This window comes from Muntiacus reevesi, chromosome 20, assembly GCF_963930625.1.
Source record: "Muntiacus reevesi chromosome 20, mMunRee1.1, whole genome shotgun sequence".
NCBI lineage: Eukaryota > Metazoa > Chordata > Mammalia > Artiodactyla > Cervidae > Muntiacus > Muntiacus reevesi.
Window position 1 is genome coordinate 45,770,476 of NC_089268.1, and position 23,926 is coordinate 45,794,401.

The window sequence follows — 23,926 nt, forward strand, 5'->3', positions numbered from 1 at the left end:
TCCTGGTGCGGCTGAGCCCACGTGCCACAGCTACTGAGTCCGAGAGCCACGACAAAAGATCCCGCCGGCTGCAACTGAGACCCGATGCAGCCAAATAAAACTTCCTAAGAAAGAATGCTGGGAGGACCGTCTTGTTAAATACCAATCAAATAAAGCTGTACAACAGTCCTCAGTGTGGAAAACAATATATTAATTTATTTCCAAGAAAACAACATGGAACATCATCAAAAACAAAATTTTCAGGGCATCTCCATGGGCCCGCAGAAACCCACTAGTCCAAACATTAAACTCTCCCAACATTAAAGTAATTTAAGACACAAAACAAATGACCAACAACAGACATGTAAACATCTTCTATTCCAAAAGATTTCTTCTTCTTCAAGAGAAAGATCCAGTGTAAAGCATTCCTCTTCTCAAGTGGTGTGATGTAAGTTAAAAAAAAAAAAAAAAAAAAAAGGTGGTTTTAAATTCTGCCTTTAGCTCTGGGTGTGTTCCCTACCCCTTGACTTCTCATCACCCGGTGCACTTCCATCTCTCTCGGCAACAGGATTTACTTCAAAATCATTAAAAGTCATTAAGTTCAAGGTCATTAAATATGATTAAGGGCTTCCTTAATATGATTAACATTCAACAGGCACAATTGTAGAAAAAGTAACATTGCGTGGATTAAATGTATCATTAGTTGTAGTTGCTGTTTTTCATTAGAATAAATAAATATCAAGGAACTGGAAGGAGTACAAAAGGAGGCTTCACATTTTTCTGACCTGACAGGACTGAGACCATTCTGGGATGCTAAATATGGCTTCCCTTCACCTTCTCGAGATGCTCCACCTTAGGAATGAACTAAGGAGACCAGGAAGAGAAGCCTGACTCTCAGAGAACACGTTTCCTCATGCTTACTGACAACCTCTCTAAGCCTCAGTCACTTCATCTGCAAGACGGGGGTAATGGTATGAGTTTTGCAAGAGCATTGTGAGATCTGAATGCCCTGAGATGTAAAAGAGAAAGCAGGATGCCTAGAAAACAATCAGTGTGGCTTCTGTCTCCTCCCTCCCTTCTCTCTTCTTCGGAATATTCTCTTTATTGATTTAGACCTCACTTTGTAATTGGTGATATCTGGGGCCTGATATGACAATCCATAAGCCCACCATGAATGTGTTAAAATACAACCACTCTGGTTGTATACAGCCACTCCCTGGTGGTCTAGTGGTTAGGATTCTGCACTTTCACTGCAGGGGCCGCGGGTTTGATCCCTGGTCAGTGGAGTTCCACATGCCTTGTGGGGAGGCCGGAGCCGGGGGGATGATACACTCTGTGAGATTCTCTGGAGTTCTAGAAGATTCTCTTTCCAATGTTGGCATTATTGCCAAGATTTTCAGAGTGAAAAAGCTTCTCACTTCTTCTTGTCTCTGCTTGTGTCTGGTGTATAATAGACACCAAAGAAATAACTGACTGATGGACTGGATGGATGAATGGGACAAAGGATAAGTGACAAAGAGGCTCTCCCACAATTGAAAGCTTTTAAAAATCCAGGCACTCCTATGACCCCCACAGGCACTGCAAAGTTACCCAGAGAACACTGTGGACTCCTTAAAGGCTCATGGGATAGAATTTGGTCTCCGTTTTGCAGGTAAGATCACTTCAGAGGTATGTGCATGCTTAGTCGCTTCAGTCCTGTCCGACTCTTTGTGACCCCATGGACAGTAGCCCACCAGGCTTCTCTGTCCGTGGGATTCTCCAGGCAAGAATACTGAAGTGGGTAGCCATTTCCTTCTCCAGCAGATCTTCCCGACCCAGGGATGGAATCCGGGTCTCCCGTGTCTCCTGCATCGCAGGCAGATTCTTCACCGGTGAGCCATCGGGGAAGCCCCACTTTGGTGGGGGTGGAGACAAAAAAGGGAAGTGATTTACCCTGAAATAGTCAAGTGCATGCAATAGCACTTCCCCTCTTGAAATTTCTTTGTTCATCGAGATCTTTTCCATGTTCTCAATGGAAAATGATGGACGAGGGAATCAGAGGACACTCTGACAAATATTCAAGAAGCAAACTACCTGAGGATCTTTTACTTTTACTTACTTTACTTTTAAGAGGCAGTGACTGCTTAAATTTGGTCTCCTGTGAATGACTTTACATTCTATACAGAATGTAAAGAATGTAAAAAAAAAAACAACAACAAACCACTGTAGGCACAGGAAACTTGAAAATGCTACTGTTGAAACTCAGGAACAAGACCGAGTTCTCAGTTCTAGCAGCTCAAGTTCTAAAGGAGATTGGAGAGTTCTGCAGAAAGCACTTTGTATGCCGACATGCAGCTGAGCAAAAAGCAGGGGGAGTCCATTCATGTGAGGCTACAGATCTGTGATAAAAGATTCCTTCCTCAGAGAGACTTGATTCTTATTTCCCTAAATAGTATTATCTACCAATCTCCTTTTCATGAGAACATTTGTCTACGATGAGGATCTGATGCAGAGATCTGACGACAGTTTAATTTATCACAGATCAGGACATGAGCCTGAAAGAGCAGTGAACCTCAAGAAACTGCCAGAGCGGCCTAAGGGCCAGTATCGCCGAGCGAGCATCCTGACGGCACATTTCACAGTGTCTAGCGGACATTTTGACGTGTAATTATGAAGTCAGGTCCTGAAGCTATAACCCTGGCCCTGAGACTGTTCATGTAACCCAGGCAAAGTTTTTCGCCCAAAGAAAGGCTCTCCTTCCCAGAGGCGATTTCCCTTCAGACATTGAGTGGCAGTGGATCAGAAATACCAGCTGGGCTGTATCGCAATTTCACTCTGATTCAGGGTTCTTTCTCGAAGCCTCAGTTCCAGGCATTCCACGGTGAGGGGGTAGGCAGTGAGCTCAAACTTGTTCGCAAAGAGGCTTGACGAATTAATCAACCACTTTAAGTCTCCGTTTCCATAGATACAAATGCCGTGGACATAGTGGCCTGTAATAGGAGAGAAAAAGAAACAGTCAAGACAGGCTTGTTTTCACATCGAGGGCGGTGAGCTTGCAGAACGGTAGCTCTGCAGTCAGAACCTGACTGCTGGGTGGCTAGGACTGTGCCTTCAAAATATTATTGGAATTTGGCCACACTTCACCCCCTCTGCTACCCCCATCCTAGTCCAAACTGCCTCCATCTTCCTGTCTGACTGGTTCCCAGTGCCTCCATTTTTTTTTTTTAATTTACTTTTAATTGCTTTACAATGTTGTTGGTTCCTGCCACACGACAACACAAATCAGCCATAATTGTACATGTATCACCTCTCTCTTGAGCCCGTGCCTGCCCCACCTCTCCAGGTCATCACAAAGTCGGCTACATTCTCCTTTCGTCCCGCTCTCTCCTTCCCCCGCAGCGTCCACATGTCCATTCATATGTCTGAGTCTCCATTCCTTCCCTGCAGATGGGCTCGCCAATTCCGTTTTTGCCTGTTAGTATATTCTCAGCACAAGAGCCAGAGTGGCCGTTCTAAATGGAAGCAGAAGATGTGTCTGTTGCTCAAAACCCCCTGATGGCTTCTGGTGTCATTTGGAGTAAAAGCCAAAATCCTAGCAACGGCGTTCAAGACTCCTTGGAGTCTGGCCCTCATCACCCAGACTCACCTCTCACCACTTACTCATTCAGTTATAAACCCTTAATAACCTTCACATCAGTCACACTGGCCCCCTTGCTGGTCCTCAGCAACCCAAGCATCCGTGTTTGCCCTTCTTCCCCTGACCACACCCTTCCACCAGACATCCTCAAGGCTCCCTCTGGCACCACTCAGGGCTCTACTTCAAGAGTCCGACTCTTTGTGACCTCATGGACTCTAGCCTGCCAGGCTCCTCTGTCCATGGGATTTTCTAGGCAAGAATACTGGAATCGATTGCCATTTCCTTGTCCAGGGGATCTTCCTGACCTAGGGATCGAACCCATGTCTCCCGAATTGTAGATGGATTCTTTACTGCCAAGCCATTCGGGAAGCCCACATTTGGAAGAGTGTCTGGTAAATATCATATGTTAAATTAATAGTTATTGAATGAAAAGGGTAGAGAAGGATGAGTGGAGAGTTCACAGGTGGGTAGAATTGGGGAGCATCTCAAGATGGATAGGAAAGCATCAGGTGGGAAAATGCAGACAGGGGAATTTTCTGCTACAAAAAAGAGTTGGCTGGGCAACAGGTTCAAAACAAGGAAGCTGTAAGAAGTTCGCACTCTTTCCAGAATTTGTTTGGCATATGGTAGAACTACTATAGTTGACTGTCTTAAAATAGATGAAAGTTTTGGGCCATTTTTATCCCTTTTTTTGTGAAGGGGTTGGAGAAATTTACTAGAAGAATCAAATGATGAAACAGATTTCAGCAAGATTAATTTCGCAGAGCTTTGCAAAGGTACATTAGGAACTAATCAAGAGACTAGTAATCATGTAAACCAGAGTTTGTTTGAAGTTGATGGTTACCATGAGTGGGAAAGGAAAGCTATTGGAGACAGAGCACAGAGGGACCGACCTCAGTGTCACTGGGAAGAGGGACAGGAGACAGGGAAAATCATGGAGAAAGAAGCCAGGGTTCAGGGGGTGTTAGAGAACAACCCGGGGGGAGGCAAGAAGAACTTGGTACACAAACAGCACACCCATGCCTAAGAAATGAAGTGAACAGGAGAGAAGACTTGGGGCTGGCTCGTGTAGAGAGAGCCTAGACAGCTTGGTCTTGAGGACAGAGGCAGAAAATACATCTTGGCAGAGAGAAGGAAAAGAACCGGCAGAGACAGAGTCACTCAGGATGCAAGAGAGCAATGGGATAATTGAGGTGGACCCAGACGTAACTGAGGCCAGATGGGGACCTTGGTTGGGAGGATGGGTAACTTTTCTTCTTGAAATAGGAAGCAACAATGGGAGAAAGGGTCCAAAATGCGCTACGATGGGGACTTCCCTGGTGGTCCGGTCCAGTGGTTAAGAATCCACCTCCCAATGCAGGGGACATGAGTTCAATCCCTGGTCAGGGAACTAAGATCCCACATACCAGATCCCAAATTCCACCACAAAGATTCTGCAATTAAGACACAATGCAGCCCCCCCCCACACACACACATACACACAAAACCAAAATGCTCCAAGATGGAGGAAAGGGGTGACCTGATAAAGGAATTGATAAGGTGATTTTAATCAAATGTCTTCAGAGTTCTTCCTAAAGTTGAAATGATCACCCTTGGAGAGTAGAGAGGCTGTTTCAGCACAAGATTAGGAGTTTAAAGGTGAACCAAAAAGCTGAAAATGTGTACACCATAAAGAGTACGAGGACAATAATGATGAAAATAAAAGTACAAGCGGGCAGCCAGAGGGGCCAGCTGAAGGGAGATGGTGGGTGAATTTAGGACAGTTCTGGAGCATTCTTCAGCAGTGTTCTGCCTGCTTCTGCTGCTGCTGCTAAGTAGCTTCAGTCGTGTCCAACTCTGTGCGACCCCATAGATGGCAGCCCACCAGGCTCCCCCGTCCCTGGGATTCTCCAGGCAAGAACACTGGAGTGGGTTGCCATTTCCTTCTCCAATGCATGAAAGTGAAAAGTGAAAGTGAAGTCGCTCAGTTGTGTCCGACTCTTAGCGACCCCAGGGACTGCAGCCTACCAGGCTCCTCCGTCCATGGGATTTTCCAGACGAGAGTACTGGAGTGGGGTGCCATTGCCTTCTCCAAGTGTTCTGCCTAGGCAACCACAAATGGTGAAAAGCAGACGACAGTAATGATTATGTGTAGAAATCAGCCTCCTAGGATCAAATGCCAAAGGAATCTAAAATGTTTGAGGGCACAGCATGAAAAGCTGACACAGTACACAGGCTAGACAAGGTGTCCTCATAAAGAACCTGCAGGAGGAGGGAGGAGGAAAGTTGAATCTCTGGAAGTCCCAACTTTAAAAAATATATAGTATATAAGTTGGTGAAGGAAACTGTAGGGTGACGAAGAGGTTGGAATCAGAGATGGGAGCTCCAGGTTCAAGAGCAGAGGTCTAGAATGGTACTCTGTGATTCTAAACGCTAATGAGGCTTGGAAAGTGGGTACACTCACAGGTTCGGAACAAATACAGCCAAGGGGACGAGATCCAGGTGGTATAACTGACTTGCTGGTTTGACATAACGTTCTACCTCCTCTGTCCAGACTGTGTCTTTTTCTTTTCCCCGTATAGTGGTTTGGGGACAAATATTTTTAATGCTAACAGTTCAAGGCTTTCAAATGGCATAATAGGTGCTAAGAGAAGAAAAAACTGAGACATCTGTTTGAGGGGGGCAGGCTGAGCTACCCAAGCTTTGAACCCTATGCAGTTCCTGGCGAGAGGCTACTTTCATGGCCCCACCTGTCATGTGATCAGTAAAAGTCTTTTGTTGTTGTTTAGTCGCTAGCCCACCAGTCTCCTCTGTCCGTGGGATTTCCCAGGCAGAAATACTGGAGCAGTTTGCCATTTCCCTCTCCAAGGGGTCTTCCTGACCCAGGGATGCAACTCGCATCTCCAGCATTGGCAGGAAGACTGCTTATCACTGAGCAACCTGGGAAGCCGAAAAGTTCTTACAAAAAGGCAAATCTGACTAGTCTACACCTTCTCTACTGAGGCAGGTCCTGGATACAGGTGATGTCAAGGAGACTGAAGGTAAGGCTCTACTTGGGTGGGGAGTATACGTGGCTGAGACACAATGGACATGAACTTCTGTAGGGTGCGGGGAGGGACGGCTTGGGCCTCAAAGTAATCACGTCACATGGGTCCATATTGTAGATGTTGACATCCCCAAGTGCTACAGCCAGAGAAGAGGAGGAGAAGCAGATCGGAGGATGACCGCAGTGGCCCTAGAGGCCCCGGTTATAGGGGTTATAGAAGGATGTGGAGAAGACAGCCTGTTCCAAATACGGGTACCCTCACTGATGGAGAAGGTCCATTTTCTAAGGAAGACCCAGGAGATCAAAGTGCAAAATATCCTCCTCTCCACTTTCCTCTCCCCACAAGGAGGGCAGGTTATGACAAGAGCGCAGGCAGGTGGCAATGAGCTGTCCTCTGGGGAAAACGTGGGCTGATTAAGGTAACGATGTGCATATACTTGAGGAAAGACTGCAGGGACGCAAGGATGCTGCCATCTATAATGGGGGGGAGGGGCCCCTTGAGAGATAGACCTGGGAAGGAGGGTGAGCATGATGAGAGCTGGTGAGAAGCAGCAACTGGGAGTGTGCATCTGAAACGTTGCCATTTCTCTTCTTTCTGGAGAAGGAAATGGCAACCTACCCCAGTGTTCTTGCCTGGAGAATTCCATGGGCAGAAGAGCCTGGCAGGCTACAGTCCCTGTAGTCACAGAAAGTCGGACACTACTGGGTGAAAATATTATTATTAGTTATTATCTGAAACGTTAGGTGCAGAATAAAAGGACTAATAAGTGAAGCTATAAACTAAGTGGCGGGGGGAGGAGGCCAAACTTCGTCACCAAAGAGAACAGGGCAAACCTTCCTATTGACTCACTCCACTGTTCGCTTAATCATTCACTCACCGAATATGTATTTATCACCTTCTTTGATAGACTGCACTGTATTTCCCCCAAATTCACACGTCGAAGTCCTAACCTCCGGCACCTCAGACCGTAACTGTGCTAGATGCAGGGCCTTTAAAGAGATAACTGAGGTAAATGAGGTCTGGTGGATGGGCCCCGATCCAGTAGGACTGGTGTTCTTATAAGAGGCGATTAGGACACAGACACACGCAGAGGGTAGGGCACGTGAGGACGCGGGGCGAAGACGGCCGTCTGCAAACCAACGGGAGGGGCCTCAGGAAAAGCCAAACCTACTGCCATGGTGATCTCCGACTTCAGCCTCCAGGACCGTAAGCAAAGAAATTTCGGTGCTTTAAACCACTCAGTCTATGGTACTTTGTTTTGCTCGCTCTTGTCAACAAATAGGCACGCTTGCCGTGTACCAGGCAAGAGTCTTAATGGAATATACACCAGGACTGATAAAAAGTCTTCTTCCCAGCTGCTTGTCTTCTAGTTCTCATCCATTTGGAGGGGAAATCTCTCTTGCTGCTGTCACCTGCCATCATGCCAGAGTAAATACCTCCAAGCCACCTGGAAACCCCTCAGTGGAGGGGGCAGAGGGATGGGGGTCCATGGAGAGAAGGTGACAGCACTTCTCATCCTGACCACTTGCTCCTCCTAACTGCTGCACCCTCAAAAGAAACAGAAAGAGGAAGGAAGAAGAAGAAGAAGAAGAGAACAGAAACTGGCAAGAGGAAAGTACCATTATCATTTGAGCCTCCCTCTACATCTCTCTAGGTAATCATAAGATGGAGAATGTCTTTAAGATACTTAAACTTGGGCCTTCCCTGGTGGTCCAGTGGTGAAGCATCTGCCTGCCAATGCAGGGGACACAGGTTCGATCCTTGGTGTGGGACCTAGGATCCCACATGCCGCAGGGCAACGAAGCCTGTGCTCCACAAGAGAAGTCGCTGCAACCAGAGAACAGCCCCTGCTCACTACAGCTAGAGAAAGCCCGCGCCCAGCAAGAGAGACGCAGTGCAGCCAGAAATAAATAAATGTTTTAAGAAATTAATACTATTTAGAAAGAAACACATTAACTTTTCAAGGACTGTGCCTCCAGTTACTCTGTTTAATAATTCACAGGCCGTCTAAATGAACCAGCGGATCTGTCTGTGAGAACCCCTGTATTCCACAGCTCCGTTCATGCCAACGTCAACAAGCAGAGCAGCCTCAAAGTTTGAAAAGAATGCCTCACCGTGGCAGCCTCCGTGTTTATCTTCCATGTCAAACCACTTCACAGCTCTGAGGTCACCGGCCCATGATGCATTTGGCATGGAGCCAGGGACACCTGCAATGTTGATAAAGAAGAAAAAGCAGAAATAAGAACCTAAGCTTCCAACGCAGGCTCATTGTCTCAGTATAGTTTCTTTTGCATCAGATCTCTCATCATTGGTACAAAACCCCAAAGGCTTGTGGTGTGAACTGTTGGTAGTTACGAACCTAGACTTGCCCCCTGTAAAAAGAATCTATTGGTTTTTTTTTCCATTTTTCATTTCATGCAAGACTGCAAGAAATGCCATTGGATGAAATCACAGTGCAAATGGAAAGCTGAGAACTTTCTAGTATCTCAATGCCTTTTAATTGAATTTACTTAAAAACTTTTTATTAGAGTATAGATAATTTACAATGTTGTGCTGGTTTTTCATGTTCAAAGAAGTGAATCAGTTTATATACATATATGTTGCTGCTGCTGCTGTTGCTAAGTCGCTCCAGTCGTGTCCGACCCCATAGACGGCAGCCCACCAGGCTCCCCCGTCCCTGGGATTCTCCAGGCAAGAACACTAGAGTGGATTGTCATTTCCTTCTCCAATGCATGACAGTGAAAAGTGAAAGTGAAGTTGCTCAGTCGTGTCCGATTCTTTGCGACCCCACGGACTGCAGCCTACTAGGCTTCTCCGTCCATGGGATTTTTTCAGGCAAGAGTACTGGAGTGGGTTGCCATTGCCTTCTTCGACATACATATATATGCCTTCTTTTTAGGTCCTTTCCCCATATAAATTATCACTGAATATTGAGTAGAGTTCCCTGTGATATACAGTAGGTCTTTGTTGTTCAGGTTCTTATTAGTTATCTATTTTATATATAGTGGTGTATATATGTTAATCCTAATCTCCCTATTTATCACTTCTCCCCATGTTTCACCCTTTGGTAACCGTAAGTTTAATTTTGAGATCTGTGGGTCTGTTTCTGTTTTTGTAAATAAGTTCACTTGTATCATTTTTTAAACTAGATTTCTCATGTAAGTGATATGATATGACATTTGTCTTTCTCTGTCCAACTTATGTCACTTAATGTAATCTCTAGGCCCATCCATGTTACTGCAAGTGGCATTATTTCATTCTTTTTTATGGTTGAATAATATTCTACTGTGTATATGTGTCACAACTTATTTATCCATTCCTCTGTCAATGGACTTCCCAGATAACATCTATCTTACAGTAAAAGCTCACGAAACAGGCCACTCTATGTCCTTAATGCTAATAAGTAAAAGAGATTCCATTATAGGAAAAGGAGTACTGAATATGGGAATCAATGTAAGTGCAACTAAATGAGGGCTAACTTGTGTCACAAGAGCTCTAGCGGTTCTCATCAGTGAGATACGCAATGTGAATACCATGCAAATGCCATTGGTACGCCATGCAAAACAGTCCTTTCTTAAAAGTTCTGGTAGGCAGAATAACGCCCCTGCCCCCAGCATATCCTCATACAAGTCTGCATGCCAATCCCTGGAACCTGACAATATGCTTTGTCACAAGGCAAAGGGAAATTAAGGTTGCTTATCAGTTGACCTTCAACTAGGGAGATTATCCTGATTTATCCAAGGCCATTGTAAATACAAGGGCCTTTAACAGTGGAAGAGGGAGGTGGAGAACTGGCTGGGGTGGTACAAGGTGAGGAGGAGGAAGGGGCTAGGGTATGTGGGTGGCCTCTAGAAGCTGGAAAAGGCAAGGATCTGACCCAGCCCTACAGAGAGGAGCGTAGCGCAGCCAGCACCTTGACCTCGGTCTGATGGGACCATGTCAGACTTCGGACCCACAGAACTATAAGAGGAGACAAGTACATCATTTAAGCGCCTAAGTCTGTGATAAATTGTGACAATGGCAAATAGAAGACAAATACACAAGCTAATGAGAACCAAATTACCCAAGATGATGGATATTTTTAATTAAAAAATTGGACAAGATCAGTATATTAAGAGAAGTTTAATTGATTTAGACACACAAAATTTTTTCCTCTTTAAAAACACTGATAAGGAATTTCCCTGGTGGCCTGGTAGCTAACACTCCGTGCTCCCAGTGTAGTTGGGGCTGAGTTCGATCCCTAGCCAGGGAACTAGATCCCACATGCCGCAACTAAGAGTTCAAATGGTGAAACTAAAAAGATTCCCACAACTAAGACCTGGCACAGCCAAAAAAAAAAAAAAAAAAAAAAAAAAACCTGATGAAAACATGTGCATTTTTAGAAAGCAAAAAACAGCTCTGCTCTTTTGCTCTGATGTCAAATAATAATCACATGAGAATTTAAATCAAGAACCGTACTAAGGTCTTCCAGCTAAAACTAAATTTTGCAGTCTTTTCTGTAACTAGCATGTGTCTTCACCCCTACAGGCTCTCTATCAGGGATTCTTCTTTCCTTGCTGCCAAACTTAAAAACTCTGTTTATAAGTGTTGAGTACTCAAGAAAAACTCTTTATTAAGTAATATTTCTTCCTATTATTTTAGGTTGCATTTAATACTTTAAAAGTTACTTTAGTCTTCTGCCTATCAGAAAGGCGCCTTCTTTATTTTGTTCTTAGCACACATATTAAAAAATTACTTTTGTTTTGGCGGCACCCCAAGGCATGTGGGATCTTAGTTCCTTGATCAGGATTGAACCCACCCCTGCATTGGAAGCACAGAATCTTAACCACTGAACCACCAGGGAAGTCCCAGAATAAACTTTGAAAGAATTTAGAATAAAACTCGCCTTGGTTAAGTTGAGGGGTGGGTAGAGGCAGTCTGGAAAGCAAACAGGTAACCTGGTATATTTACTCCTGTCAGTAAGGTCAGTGGATGTGTGATTTATAAGTCTCTTTCAATTAAATAACTATAGCAGAAAGATGTGAATAAAACATTATCATGAAGAAAGGTCCCTGGCCCTCCTTTAAAGGACTGAATTTTTAAAAGGACAAGATATTTCTCTTCCTCTTTCATTCTCATTAATATTGAACATCACAAACTGACTCTTCATGCAGTATCTCGGGCCCCACCCAGACCTCCTGCACCAGAAAGAGCATCTTCACAAGACCCCGGGAGGATCCTGTGCACAGTCCAGCCTGGGCTGCAATCAACACGGCCAGGAACTCGGCTTCATTTCCTCCCCTCCGGAAGTCGCCCCGCAGCCTTCATCCAGTTTCCCGGGAGCTTCTCCCTCTGCTCTTCTCACTCAGATTCTGCTCTCGTGAAAGAATCTGATACTTACATCTTTGTCCCCTCTGTGGAGAATACAGTTGACCCTTGAAAAGCATGGGTTTGAACTGCAAGGGTCCTTTCCTACGCAGATTTTTTTCAATAGTAAATACAACAATCCTAGGCAATAGGAGGTTGGTTGAAGCCATGGATGTGGAACCTTGGATAAAAGGAAACTTGGATACAGAGGGCCAATATAAGTTATCCTGGGATTTTTGAGTCTGCGCCCCAAGCCCTGTGCTGTTCAAAGGTCAACTGCATATGCATCTGAACCCCTCCACATCCTTCTTGACGACAGTCAGCCCCTCTGTAGTGTGGAAAGGCTGTGTTGAGTGGAGGGCCTCTAGACTTTGGTTCACAGGAGGCACTGATTGAGGTTCAAGAATGGATGAAGCGTGGCCCTCAAAGGCTGTACCATCACCTTAGTCTTTAGCACTGATGGTGAGGACTGCTTAGCTTGTGCGTAGATCGGACAGGCTTGGTTGCTCTCTTGGCTTCCCAATAGGCCACCATATTTTAATGCAGTGGCCCCTGACCTTTTGGGCACCAGGGACATGTTTTATAGAAGACAGTTCTTCCACGGAAGGGGTAGTATGGTTTCAGAATGATTCAAGTAAATTGCATTTATTGTGCACTTGATTGCTATTATTATTACATCAGCTCCACCTCAGATTATCAGCATCAGATGCTGGAGAGCGGGGACCACTGCTTTAAGGTATAATAACGCTCTATTTCTCAGTATTGGAAAGTATTTCTTCTGCCCTCTTGGCAAGGGCCGACACGTTTCAGTTTGCCTACAGAGCGGCCTAGGTGGCCATCAGTCATCTGGTCTCCATACTTGTTCTGCCTCGTACTATTTTAAGGAGGAGATAGAACACTCGGCAAGGCTTCTGGTGACAGCTCTATCCAAATACTTTGTAGGCATCATCCCTTGGTTATTATTTTGGGGCGAAAACAGAGGGCTAAAGGCTGAGTGGCCTGAATGTCCACTGTGGCGACTAGTCAGTAATTGGCTCACTTTGGCTTTGGCTAAAACAGGGAGGACTGCCCTGGTGATGCAGTGGATAAGAATCCACTTGCCAGTGCAGGAAACACAGGTTCAATCCCTGGTCCGAGAAGATTCCACATGCTTCGGAGCAACTAAGTCTGTGAACCCCCACTTCTGAGCCTGAGAGCCTCGACTACTGAAGCCCCCCCCCCCACCCCCGTCTCAGGCCCGCGCTCTGCAACAAGAGCAGCCACCGCAATAGGAAGCCCGCACATCGCAACGGAAAGTAGTCGCCGCTCGCCGCAACTAGAGAAAAAGCCCGTGCGCAGCGACAAAGACCCGGTGCAACCAAAAAATAAAATTAATTAATTAATAATTGAAAAAAATGTGGAGACCCCAAAGCTACTGATCCTGTTATTTGTGCCAACGGCCAGTTGCCCCTTTTACTCCCCTAAAAACATCTCTACGTCTCTTTCTGGTTTTTCCCCCAGAGACTGACCTTAGGTTGAACTCCCCAGTGGAACAGATACTGGCCTAGGGAGCGGGGAACTGAGTTCTCACCCCAGAACTAGCTGTGCATTCTTGGCCATCACACAGTGGCCACCAGACTTACTTTTCAGTGAAGTAGGTAGATAAGATCAGAAGTTATCAGCCCTTTAGGCTGCAAGCCACAGGAAAACAATTTCACTGTCTCTCTCTCTCTCTTTCACACACATACACACACACAGAAGTTTCACAAAATATTTAATGTTGTAGCAGTACACTTGTCTGCTATTTTCTAGTCTACTCTTATGTTAAAAATTTTAAGACCTACTAAAATGATCCACTAATGGGATGTACTACTATATCCCATTATACATATTATATACACTATGAGTATATATTTTAAAAAACTGGATTATATTGTGCTATGATTGTTGCTGTTATGATCATTGTCAGGAGGGGGGTTATGGGGTATGTGGGTACAAGTCTGCCTCAATCCACAGGTATCCTAGGTAGCATCTACTTTGCAGTATTTCTAGGATGGGGCGAAAAAGACACTAATATTATCAGAGAAAACATTTTAAACTATAAAACACAATTCTCTCATTTGCTCTTCATAGGCTTATTTAAACAAAAGATTTGAGATCAAGTTTACAGACTAAGCAGGAATGTTTTTCTTGGGGCTTAGCCTCTATTAGACAAACAGCTGCATTTGTTGAATAAATGAATGTGTTTCTTTGAAACACAAGCTTTATTTATATTGACTTGACTTTTCTCCTTATTGTTCTTATACAGCGAGTGGTGCTCCTCATTTTGGGAGACATATACATGGTAACAAATTCCAGCAACTGTTTAATATTTAAGCTCAGATACATAATTTTTAGCTTATTAAATAAGCAAGAATTTTGGTTTTAAATGTCAAAAGTAATGTTAGGGTCAGTGTATTGAAAGAGGTTTTTCTCACGGCTTCACAGTGGTGCTGGAAACTGGCACAACTCTGGAAAGTCAGTTTAGAAAAATAGGAGAAGTCACTGTTGTTCAGCCCCTAAGCTGTGTCTGACTCTTGTGATCCCATGGATTATAGCCCACCAGGCTACTCTCTGTTCACGGAATTTTTCAGGCAAGAGTACTGGCATGGGTTACCATTTCCTCCTCCAGAGGAATCTTCTCAACACAGGGGTCGAACCCATGTCTCCTGTGTCTCCTGCACTGCAGGCAAATTCTTTACCACTGAGCCACCGATGGGGCTTACCCCTTGCAAAAAATCCCAGTCTGTGCTATTATAGGCCTGGGTGACCCTGAACAATTACGTACTCTCTTTCAGACATCATGTGCTAATCTTCAAAACTTCAGAGTTTTTGTTACCTAAGATGAGGTATGCATTGTGTTTAGCACAGTGCCTCGCATGCTTAACTAAATAAATGGTTGAAAATGTCATCATTTCTATTCAAGCCATGAGGACAGGGTAGCTGTGGAAGAGACTGCTTTTTTGTACTATAACCTAAAGCAAGTTTCTCAGTGGCACTTTGGACGATTCTCTGTCGTGGGGCCCGTCCTGGGCATTGTGGGGTGTTTTGCAGCAGCTCTGCCCTCTGCACATGAGATGCCAGTGCCATCTCCACCTGCTCCCCTGAACCCTAAGTGGTGACCCCAGTGTTTCCAGATAATGCCAAATGTGGGCTCCCCAGGTGGCACTAGGGGTAAAGAACCTGCTTGCCAAGGCAGGAGACGGGAGTTCGATCCCTGGGTTGGAAAGATCCCCTGGAGGAGGCAATGGCAGTTCACTCCCGTATTCTTCTTGCCTGGAGAATCCCACGGACAGAGGAGCCTGGTGGGCTACAGTCCATGGGGTCACAAAGAGCCGGACACGACTGAGCACAGTGAAATGCTGCCAAATGTCCACTGGGAGGATAAACTGCCTCTGGGTGAGAACATGGAATTGTACCTTATTAATAAACCCACGTGGGCTTCCCTGGTAGCTCAGCTGGTAAAGAATCCGCCGGCAATGCAGGAGACCCCGGTTCAACTCCTGGGTCGGGAAGATCCCCTGGAGAAGGGATAGGCTACCCACTCCAGTATTCTGGCCTGGAGGATTTGTAAAGTCGGACACAACTGAGTGACTTTCACTTTTCACAATAAAACCATGTATAAATACTGAGTTGGCCAAAAAGTTCATTTGGGTTCCATAAGCTCTTACTGAATAACCCAAATGAACTTTTTGACCAACCCAGTATTTGAATATGAAATGTGCAAATTTGTGTTTACAAAACTTCCTTTAATGTTACATTGCTTTTATATTTTAAAAAGGTTTATTTACAAGCATCCGAGTCTGATTTCCTTCACTGATTTAGTAATTGTGCTTATGAAATGCAACCAAAGAAAAAATAGTGTTCACTGCTGATTAACTTAAACCATTAAAACAATGGAAAATTACCTGATAGTTGGGAAACATACGTTAAGTACCTTGTAGCCTTTTCCCCCCATCGTTAACTGGGGTTATTTTGAGAAATAAAATGGTATATTTGTTTTTGCCTTCCAATGGTTCATTAATCCCTTACTTAAAAAATTTTTTTTTAAATTAGAGGATAATTGCTTTACAACATTGTGTTGGTTTAACATATGTAACTTACAGAAAGATCCTCTTTTGTTTTCATGGGGATTTTTTTTGGAGTTCTATGATCTCTGAGATGATGACCTCTCTACATCGCCTCTGACAACTGCCAACAAATAGACTCTTCTTTGGTTTTAAGAGGAAAAGATAGAACAAGGAAAGGAGAAAACTAAAATTTTATAGAGGAAGGGATTTTAGAAATTTTCATGCTTTAATATTTTAATATGTTCCCTTCATTGCCAAGCTCTGTAAACAAGAGCCCACAATATTTACGTGAATTGCCCAGGAGTGTGGACATGCCAAAGTCCTTGTTGAGTTTGTTTCAAGATAATTTATTCGCTTATTCAAACAGTTTACTTGTGGGCCTCCTGTGTTCCAGAGGAGATGCTGGGGGCAAAGCCACAAATGAGATGTTCTTGGAGCTTTTGACCCAGAGTATCCAGAAGGGTTTATATTTATTTTTTAAAAATATTTACTTATTTTTGCTTGCACTGGGTCTCTGTTGATGGGCAAGGACTTTCTCTAGTTATGGCGAGTAGGGGCTACTCTCTAGCTGCGGCGGCTTCTCTTGTTGCAGAGTACAGGCTTGAGAGCACCGGTTCACTACTTGTGGTTCACGGGATTGGTTACCCTGCGACACGTGGGATCTTCCAGGACCAGAGGTGGAACTGGAGTCCGTTGCATTGCAAGGCAAATTCTTAACTGCTGGACCACCAGGGAAGCCTGGGTTTATATTTACTGATACTGACACCTTGGCCTAGCAGATCCAGAAAGGTTTATATGTACTTATTTTTTTATACTTTATTTTTTGAGGCTGATTTACAACGTATAGCACAGTGATTCAGTTATATGTATATATATACATATGTATGAGAGTGAAAGTGAAAGTTGCTCAGTCATGTCTGGCTCTTTGCTACCCCATGGACTGTATAGTCTATGGAATTCTCCAGGCCAGAAAACTGGAGTGCGTAGCCATTCCCTTCTCCAGGGGATTTTCCCAACCCAGGGATCGAACCCGGGTCTCCCACATTGCAGGCAGATTCTTTACCAGCTGAGCCACCAGGGAAGCCCAAGAAAACTGGGGTGGGCAGCCTATAGGTTCTCCGCCAACCCAGGAATCGATTTTCTTTTCTAGATCCTTTCCCCTTCTGGGTTGTATTGATATTTTTATTAGCACCCAGATTCCTCTGCTAAAGAGTGTTTCCTGGATGGTCCTCCGCTGACGGACAGGAAAGGTTAGGGCTGTGTTTTGGGAAGGAGACAACCTTGGGCAGCCCCAGAGAACAGTTCAGGTTTCACTGCAGTCCTGACCTAAAGGCTGGCTGTGATCCCCTGACCCTCTGCTTCTATTGTTCTCTGTCTGTTTATCATCTTTAGCTCTTGTCAAACACCCCTGTTATTACGGCAGATTTCTCTGCGGCAGCAAAGGCCCGCCTTTCACTGCTTTCAGACAACTTTTCCTTCTTCTCTTCACTAAACCAAGACAGCCTTCACTATCCTCCACTCATGGTGACCCCTGATCCACTAACTTGTCCCTTGCCTAGAAAGCCACCCCACAAGTCATTGTCTGGAGATAAAAACGGCTTAAGGATGTGAGGAGAGGCCAGAACTGAACCGTTTACGCCCCAAGTATGCCAACAGGGAACAAATAGAATTTATAAAAACTTTAAGAATGATTTCTCTTTGACAGAATATTGCTTCCAGGGGTGTAGACCAAGTTTCTGAACTCCAGCTCTCTGAGAATAAATTTGGATAAATAACTAGTCTTTCAGTGTTTCCTCTCTATATTTTCTTTTGAAGAGTTTGATCTATGTGGGTATATGTTGTAGTTTTTAATATGTCAGAGAGAAAGAAGTTTCCTTTTATCTGATTTGCTTGACTTTAGTGCAAAATTATGCTAATTCAATGGAGAAAAGAAAGAAATGCTGAAATGAAGAGCAATTAGATTAGATGTGTATGCACTCTTCTGTGGCATATTTCTCTAGTTCTGTTTAAGGAACCCTCTCTTTAGGATCTCAGAGCTCAAGCAGCTGAAAGATGATCATTTTTTTTTCTTTGTATTAAAACTGTCCTCAAGTTAATCTGTTTTCTTGAGAGTGTGCAGTTTTGTGAGTAAAGTAGGAAATGATCAGCAAATTCATTCCAATGATGTTTCATCAAACATCATTTGAGATCAAGTGGACACATTGAAAGAGGTGAGTTTTTTTGTTTAACGTTTCATGAAAGCACGTAGAAGAAAAAATTCGAATTATAGGATGCCCACTGTTGGCTGACAGACTATTCACCGAGTGGTAAGAGTGTCCTTTGGGGGAGCTGGGTCAGGCAAGGCCGGCTTCTGGCATGAACAAGAGGGAAGTACTCTCATGTGAGACTTTTATCAGGTGTCCCAGAAATACCATAACATCTAAACAAACATCAGCACGCTGTCTTTGATAGATATACCCTCAGACAGGTGGCTCACACAGTAAAGAAACCAGCTGCAATGTGGGAGACCCGGGTTTGGTCCTTGGGTTGGGAAGATCCCCTGGAGGAGGGCATGGCAACCCACTCCAGGATTCTTGCCTGGAGAATCCCATGGACAGAGGAGCCTGGTGGGATACAGTCCATGGGCTCACAAAGAATTGGACACGACTGAGCATAGCACAGCACAGCACCCTCAGACGAGTGGCCAAATAACTAGCAAATACTCTGTACACCGTTGAGTGAGGTCAAGGAAAGAAGGAAGACACAGAAGAAAGGACGAAAGAACGAATTTGATGTTTCCAAACCTCAGAATATATCAAAACTTTCTGGAGTGCTTAAAATAAAACTAAAGTCTTCTATTCCCGGAGTTTCTGTTATCTTCCTAAATTGAAGTACAGTTGCCATATAACATTATACTAGCTTTGGGTGTACAATATAGTGACTCGATACTTGTATATATTGCAAAATGATCACCACTGTAAGTTCAGTTAGCAATGAACTGGTTTTTGGGTGAGCCCCTGACTGATTTCTCATCTACCAGCAGTTCTTCAAGCCTCACCTGGCTTTTCAGGGCATCATTTTCCTGGTTAGCACTGCCCGAATTCAGGTGCTTGACTTCGCTCACCACGGCTATTTTAATTGCCTATAAACCAGTCTCTCTGCCTCCAGTCTGCCCACTTTGTCGGCCATACCAGCAAATGGCTTTTTCTATCATTAGCGTTGACTGTGTGGCCTATCTGGGGTATGTGGGATTACTTTGAACCCTCTGACCTGCATCTGCTTCTTCTAGTGCTTTGTGATGCCTGCCCCCCAACTCACCCTCGGACAAATGACAAATTCAGACTTGCTGTCATCCCAGATCCCTCTCATGGGTGCCCATTCCCCCTAGAATTCTGACTCTTCGCCCCGTACTTCATTTTATGTTGCTGCTTCTGCTCCTCGGGACCCAGTTCAAAGTGACCTCTTGCCACAAAAACTTGAGTGTAAATGGGCATTTTTTTCTTTTGCTCCAGGCTGTCACGAATCAACTGCCCCAGCTAGTGCCTCAGAACTGTGACCCTGGCCGGGTCCAGCGGTTTGCTACTCTAGGTCACATTTGGGCCAGGAAGACATCAGTGTGTTGAGCATATGGCACAAGAGGATCTTTGCAGTCATGTCTGCAGACCCTATGCAGCAGACGGGTAGCCCAGAAATCATATCTGATTGGGAGACCTGTTGGTTTGATCCCCACTGAAGCGGAGTGGGACACCGCAAAAAAGAAAAATTCCCACAACAGTCTGGACTGCCAAGAGTCCACTGTCCACAAGTCACGAGAGTGTTATCCAGCCTGGAGCTCTCCAGCTCCCCAGCTCCCCGACCAGGTTTCACCAGCTCACATTGTCTGCCTGGCCCTGTGGACGTGAAGTTTGCGACACTGAGTTTCCATGCCTCCCCTTTCATCACTGTCCACGACGTCACCTTTCAACACTGCCCACATCACCTTTCATCACTGTCCATACACACCCAGCTGTCCTACCAGGCTTTCGGGAATTCCCAAATTGGTCTTCCATTTTCACGCCATTCTCTGTACCCTGGCTTATGCAAATATCTAATAAAAGAAAACAAGCTCAAAATAATTCATGGGGCTATAAAGTAGAGCACAATGACTGTAGTTATTAACACTGCAGTGCTTATCTGGAAGTTGCTAGGAGAGAATGGTAAAAGTTCTCATCATAAGGAAAGAAAAATTTGTAACTATGGTGGTGGGGACAGATGTTAACAAGCCATTGTGATCATCATTTCACAGCATGTACAAATTTTGTATCATTACCTTGTACACTTGAAACTGTTACATGTCAGTTATGTCTCAATTTTAAAAAAAGAAGCTCATGCTTGCTAGAAACTAGTTAGTAAAAATTTAAATCTTAAGATAGCCTCTCCTAAGAAAATAATTTTTTCATAGACTTTTTGTTTAGAGCAGCTGCAGATTCACAGCAAAACTGAGTGGAAGGTACTTAGATTTCCTATATATTCCCTGCCCCTCTCATCATTTTATATTCAACTGGCAAAGATTTAGAAAGTGATAATACCTAGTGGTATTGAAAAGACCCTGATGCTGGGAAAGATTGAAGGCAGAAGGGGATGACAGAGGATGAGGTGGTTGGATGGCATCACCGACTCGATGGAGCAAACTCCGGGAGCTGGTGATGGCCAGGGAGGCCTGGCGTGCTGCAGTCCATGGGGTCGCAAAGAGTCAGACACGACTGAGCGACTGAACTGAACTGAATTGAATACCTGGTGCTGGAGAAGGTATGGGGAAATGAGAGTCTCAGGCTTGCCAGTGGGAGTTCAATTGGACCATTTCTGGGGAAAGCAATATGACACTTTGTATCAAAACCCTTAAAAGACCTGCATACAGACTTCCCTGGTGGTCCAGTGGTTGGGAGTCTGCCTGTCAATGCAGGGGACATGAGTTCAATCTCTGGTCCAGGAAGATTCCACATATCAAGGAGCAGCTGAGCCCATGTGCCAAACTCCTAAAACCCGTGCACCTAGAGCCGATGCTCCAGAACAAGAGAAGCCACTGCAATGAGGAACCCAAGCATGACAACAAGAGAGAGCCCTGGACCAGTAACGGAGACCCAGGAGAGACAAAAATAAACTAATCAATTAAAAAAAACACAAACCCTTGCATATACTTTGACTCAGTTCAATATATTGGAATTTGTCCTAAAGAAGTTCTTTCTAAATTCTTATTTGAGAGGCAATGTAATATAATAGTTAAAAGGAAAGACTCAAACTATATTGTCTGGGTTCAAGTTCCTGCTGGACCAGTTATTAATTGTGGGGCCACTGATAGATTACCTAACCCCTCTCCTCTTTGGTTTCCTTAACTCTAAAGGAGTGTCAGAAGAGTTCCTACAGAGTCTGGATAGGAGGAAGGTTTGGGGGGAAATGGATACATGTATATGTGTGGCTGAATCCCTTCCATGTTCACCTGAAACTATCACAACATTGTTAACAGACTATACCCCAATACAAAATAAAAAATTTAGGAAAAAAAATTCCCTACCTCATGGAGTTGTTGTGAAGTGTGTAATATACTTAAAACACCCTGAATGGTACTTGGGACATAATAACTGCTGAGATTCAGTAATCATTAATGACTAATATTTTTAATAAAACAATGAACTATTACTACTGATAATACCTCTTAAAAGCCCCAATTGGAAGTTTTGCTAAATAAATGACACTGCATTCAGATGATGGCATATTACTGAGCTATTATAAATTATGGTGAAGAATTCTTCAGGACACAGAAAAACTACGACATACTATTAAATGAAGGGAGCCAATTATAAAAACACATGAAATAGATGTTTTTATATGAAAACAAATACTGAAAGAAATGTGCTAAAGTATTATCTCTGAATATTTCTGTTGATTTTTATTTTAGTCTTCGTAATTTTCTGGATTTTTCTAATTTTTAAAGTGTTTTAGAAATTCCTTAATTACCATTAGATTTCTTTTGTAATGCAAGTTAAAGGTACTTTCCCAAAATTAACTAGAAAAAAAATTTTTTTTTTTTTTGACTGTGCCACAGCACATGGAATCTTAGTTCCCCAATCAGGGATCAAACCCTCTGCTCCCCCCTCAAGTGCAAGTGCAGAGTCTTAACCACTGGACTGCCTGGGAAGCTCCCTCCAAAAGAATTATTTTTTAAAGAGACTAGTAAATAGCTTGCCTTATCAAGGGCTTTCACTAAAAAAGGAATGCATTTTAACTTGTTATGGTCAACTGCCAAAAATGGTCACAGATTCATTCCATTGCTATATACATGCCTTCATTCAGTATGATTTTGCAACTTTTCCATTCAAAGGCAGAGAATGCTTCTCCACGCTCCTTGAATCTGGGCTTGGCCACGGGACCTGCTTTGGCCGATGGGACGTTAGCAAACATGATTCAAGCAGAGACTTACGAAAGTACTCATTGATAGGGTGACCTTCCCTGAGGTCACCAAGTAAAACAGTCCTGCTGAACCCACTAGGGAATGAAGGGCCATGGGGTTAGAAGACCAGGTTCTGCACGTGAAGGTCCACCCAAGCCCTTCCAGCCCTGGTGGAGCGGGCCCTGGTCAGAAGTCCTCACAGAAAACACAGGAATCTTCTTTAGGCTACTATGTTTTGGAAGTTCTTTTCCTCCTAGCAAAACCTTAACTGACTTTTTACAAAAGTAGGTGCCAGGTAAAATGGCAGAGAATGCATGTGGGCCAAGTCCGCAAGATAATCAACTCCATCCTTCAGTTTTTATCTCTAAGTCCAGCCTTCATCTGTATCAGTATTCTCTTCTGGCTACACATTAGAATCCTCTGTGGAACTTTTAGAAAAGCACCAGTGACTGTGCCCCATCTCCTAGGTATTCTGAATTAACTGGTCAGGAGTGAGGCCCAGACACTGGAATTTTTTAAAACACTCTATATGATTGTAATGTGTAGCCAGGTTTGAGCAGCTCTGTTTTCCATAGGCTATTTAATGCACTGAGCATCCCTTTATAGGGATAATAGTTTTCAGCTTTTAAAACACCAAATAGTATCCCTCAGTAAGGAGAGATTTTATTTTTCAACAAATAAAGGAACTTTAAGTTTTGAAGATTTTAAAAATACAGAGAAGTTCAAAGAAGAGACCAACTGTTTTTTTTTTTTTTTTCCCCCAACTTCCCCAATTTAACTAGTGTTAAGCATCCTGGAACATTTACCTTATGAATCTTGACTTTTTTTCTCTTAAAAATATTACTCTATAATTTGTGAAAAATCAAACACTGATATGAATGGATTCAAAAGACTTATAAAAGTACAAAAAACAAAATGAAAGTTAAAAAGATCCCAAACACTACAAAATCTTACAAGTAACAATCACTAAGAAAACATTTCATGAAGTATTTTTTGCACAAATAAATACTTTCACATCACCTTAAGACTATGGCATAGCTATGAACTAGCTGACTGTGGGTGTGCTGGGTCACCAAATCATGTCTGACTCTTTCGACCCCATGAACTGTATAGCCTGCCAGGCTCCTCTGTCCATGGAATTTTCCAGGCAAGAATACTGGAGTAGGTTGCCATTTCTTCCTCCAGGGGATTCCTGACCCAAGGAGTGAACCTGAGACTCCTGCATCTCCAACACAGGCAGGCAGATTATTTGTCACTGAATACCCCACCTGGGATGCCCCCAACTAGCTGACAAAACCCTACCAAATATAGATTGCAAATAACCTACCCATAAGTGGTCTTTACCACTGAGAAATATGGGCTGGGTTTCCTAAAATGAGTTTGGGCATCCCTTATGTACAAATGTTCACCACTTTCATAGGTTTATCAGCCCCCAAACCTGTTTCCTTAGGATGAAGCATTGTTA

The 23,926-nt window shown here is 43.9% G+C and overlaps 1 protein-coding gene across 5 annotated transcripts in view; it reads right to left on the reverse strand.

Moving 5' to 3' along the window:
* Positions 1-168: 168 nt before the first annotated feature.
* Positions 169-23,926, reverse strand: part of GCNT2 (glucosaminyl (N-acetyl) transferase 2 (I blood group)) — an 88,207-nt gene continuing 64,449 nt past the window's right edge. For 3 of the 5 annotated variants that reach the window (XM_065912545.1, XM_065912546.1, XM_065912547.1), the window contains exons 2-3: positions 8,736-8,828; positions 169-2,948 (exon numbers count right to left, since the gene is read on the reverse strand). In XM_065912545.1, coding sequence (XP_065768617.1) covers positions 2,758-2,948; positions 8,736-8,828 — 284 coding nt within the window. In that variant the 3' untranslated portion in view covers positions 169-2,757. The remainder of the gene's footprint in view (positions 2,949-8,735; positions 8,829-23,926) is intronic. The other 2 variants (XM_065912549.1, XM_065912548.1) reach the window with 1 other exon arrangement.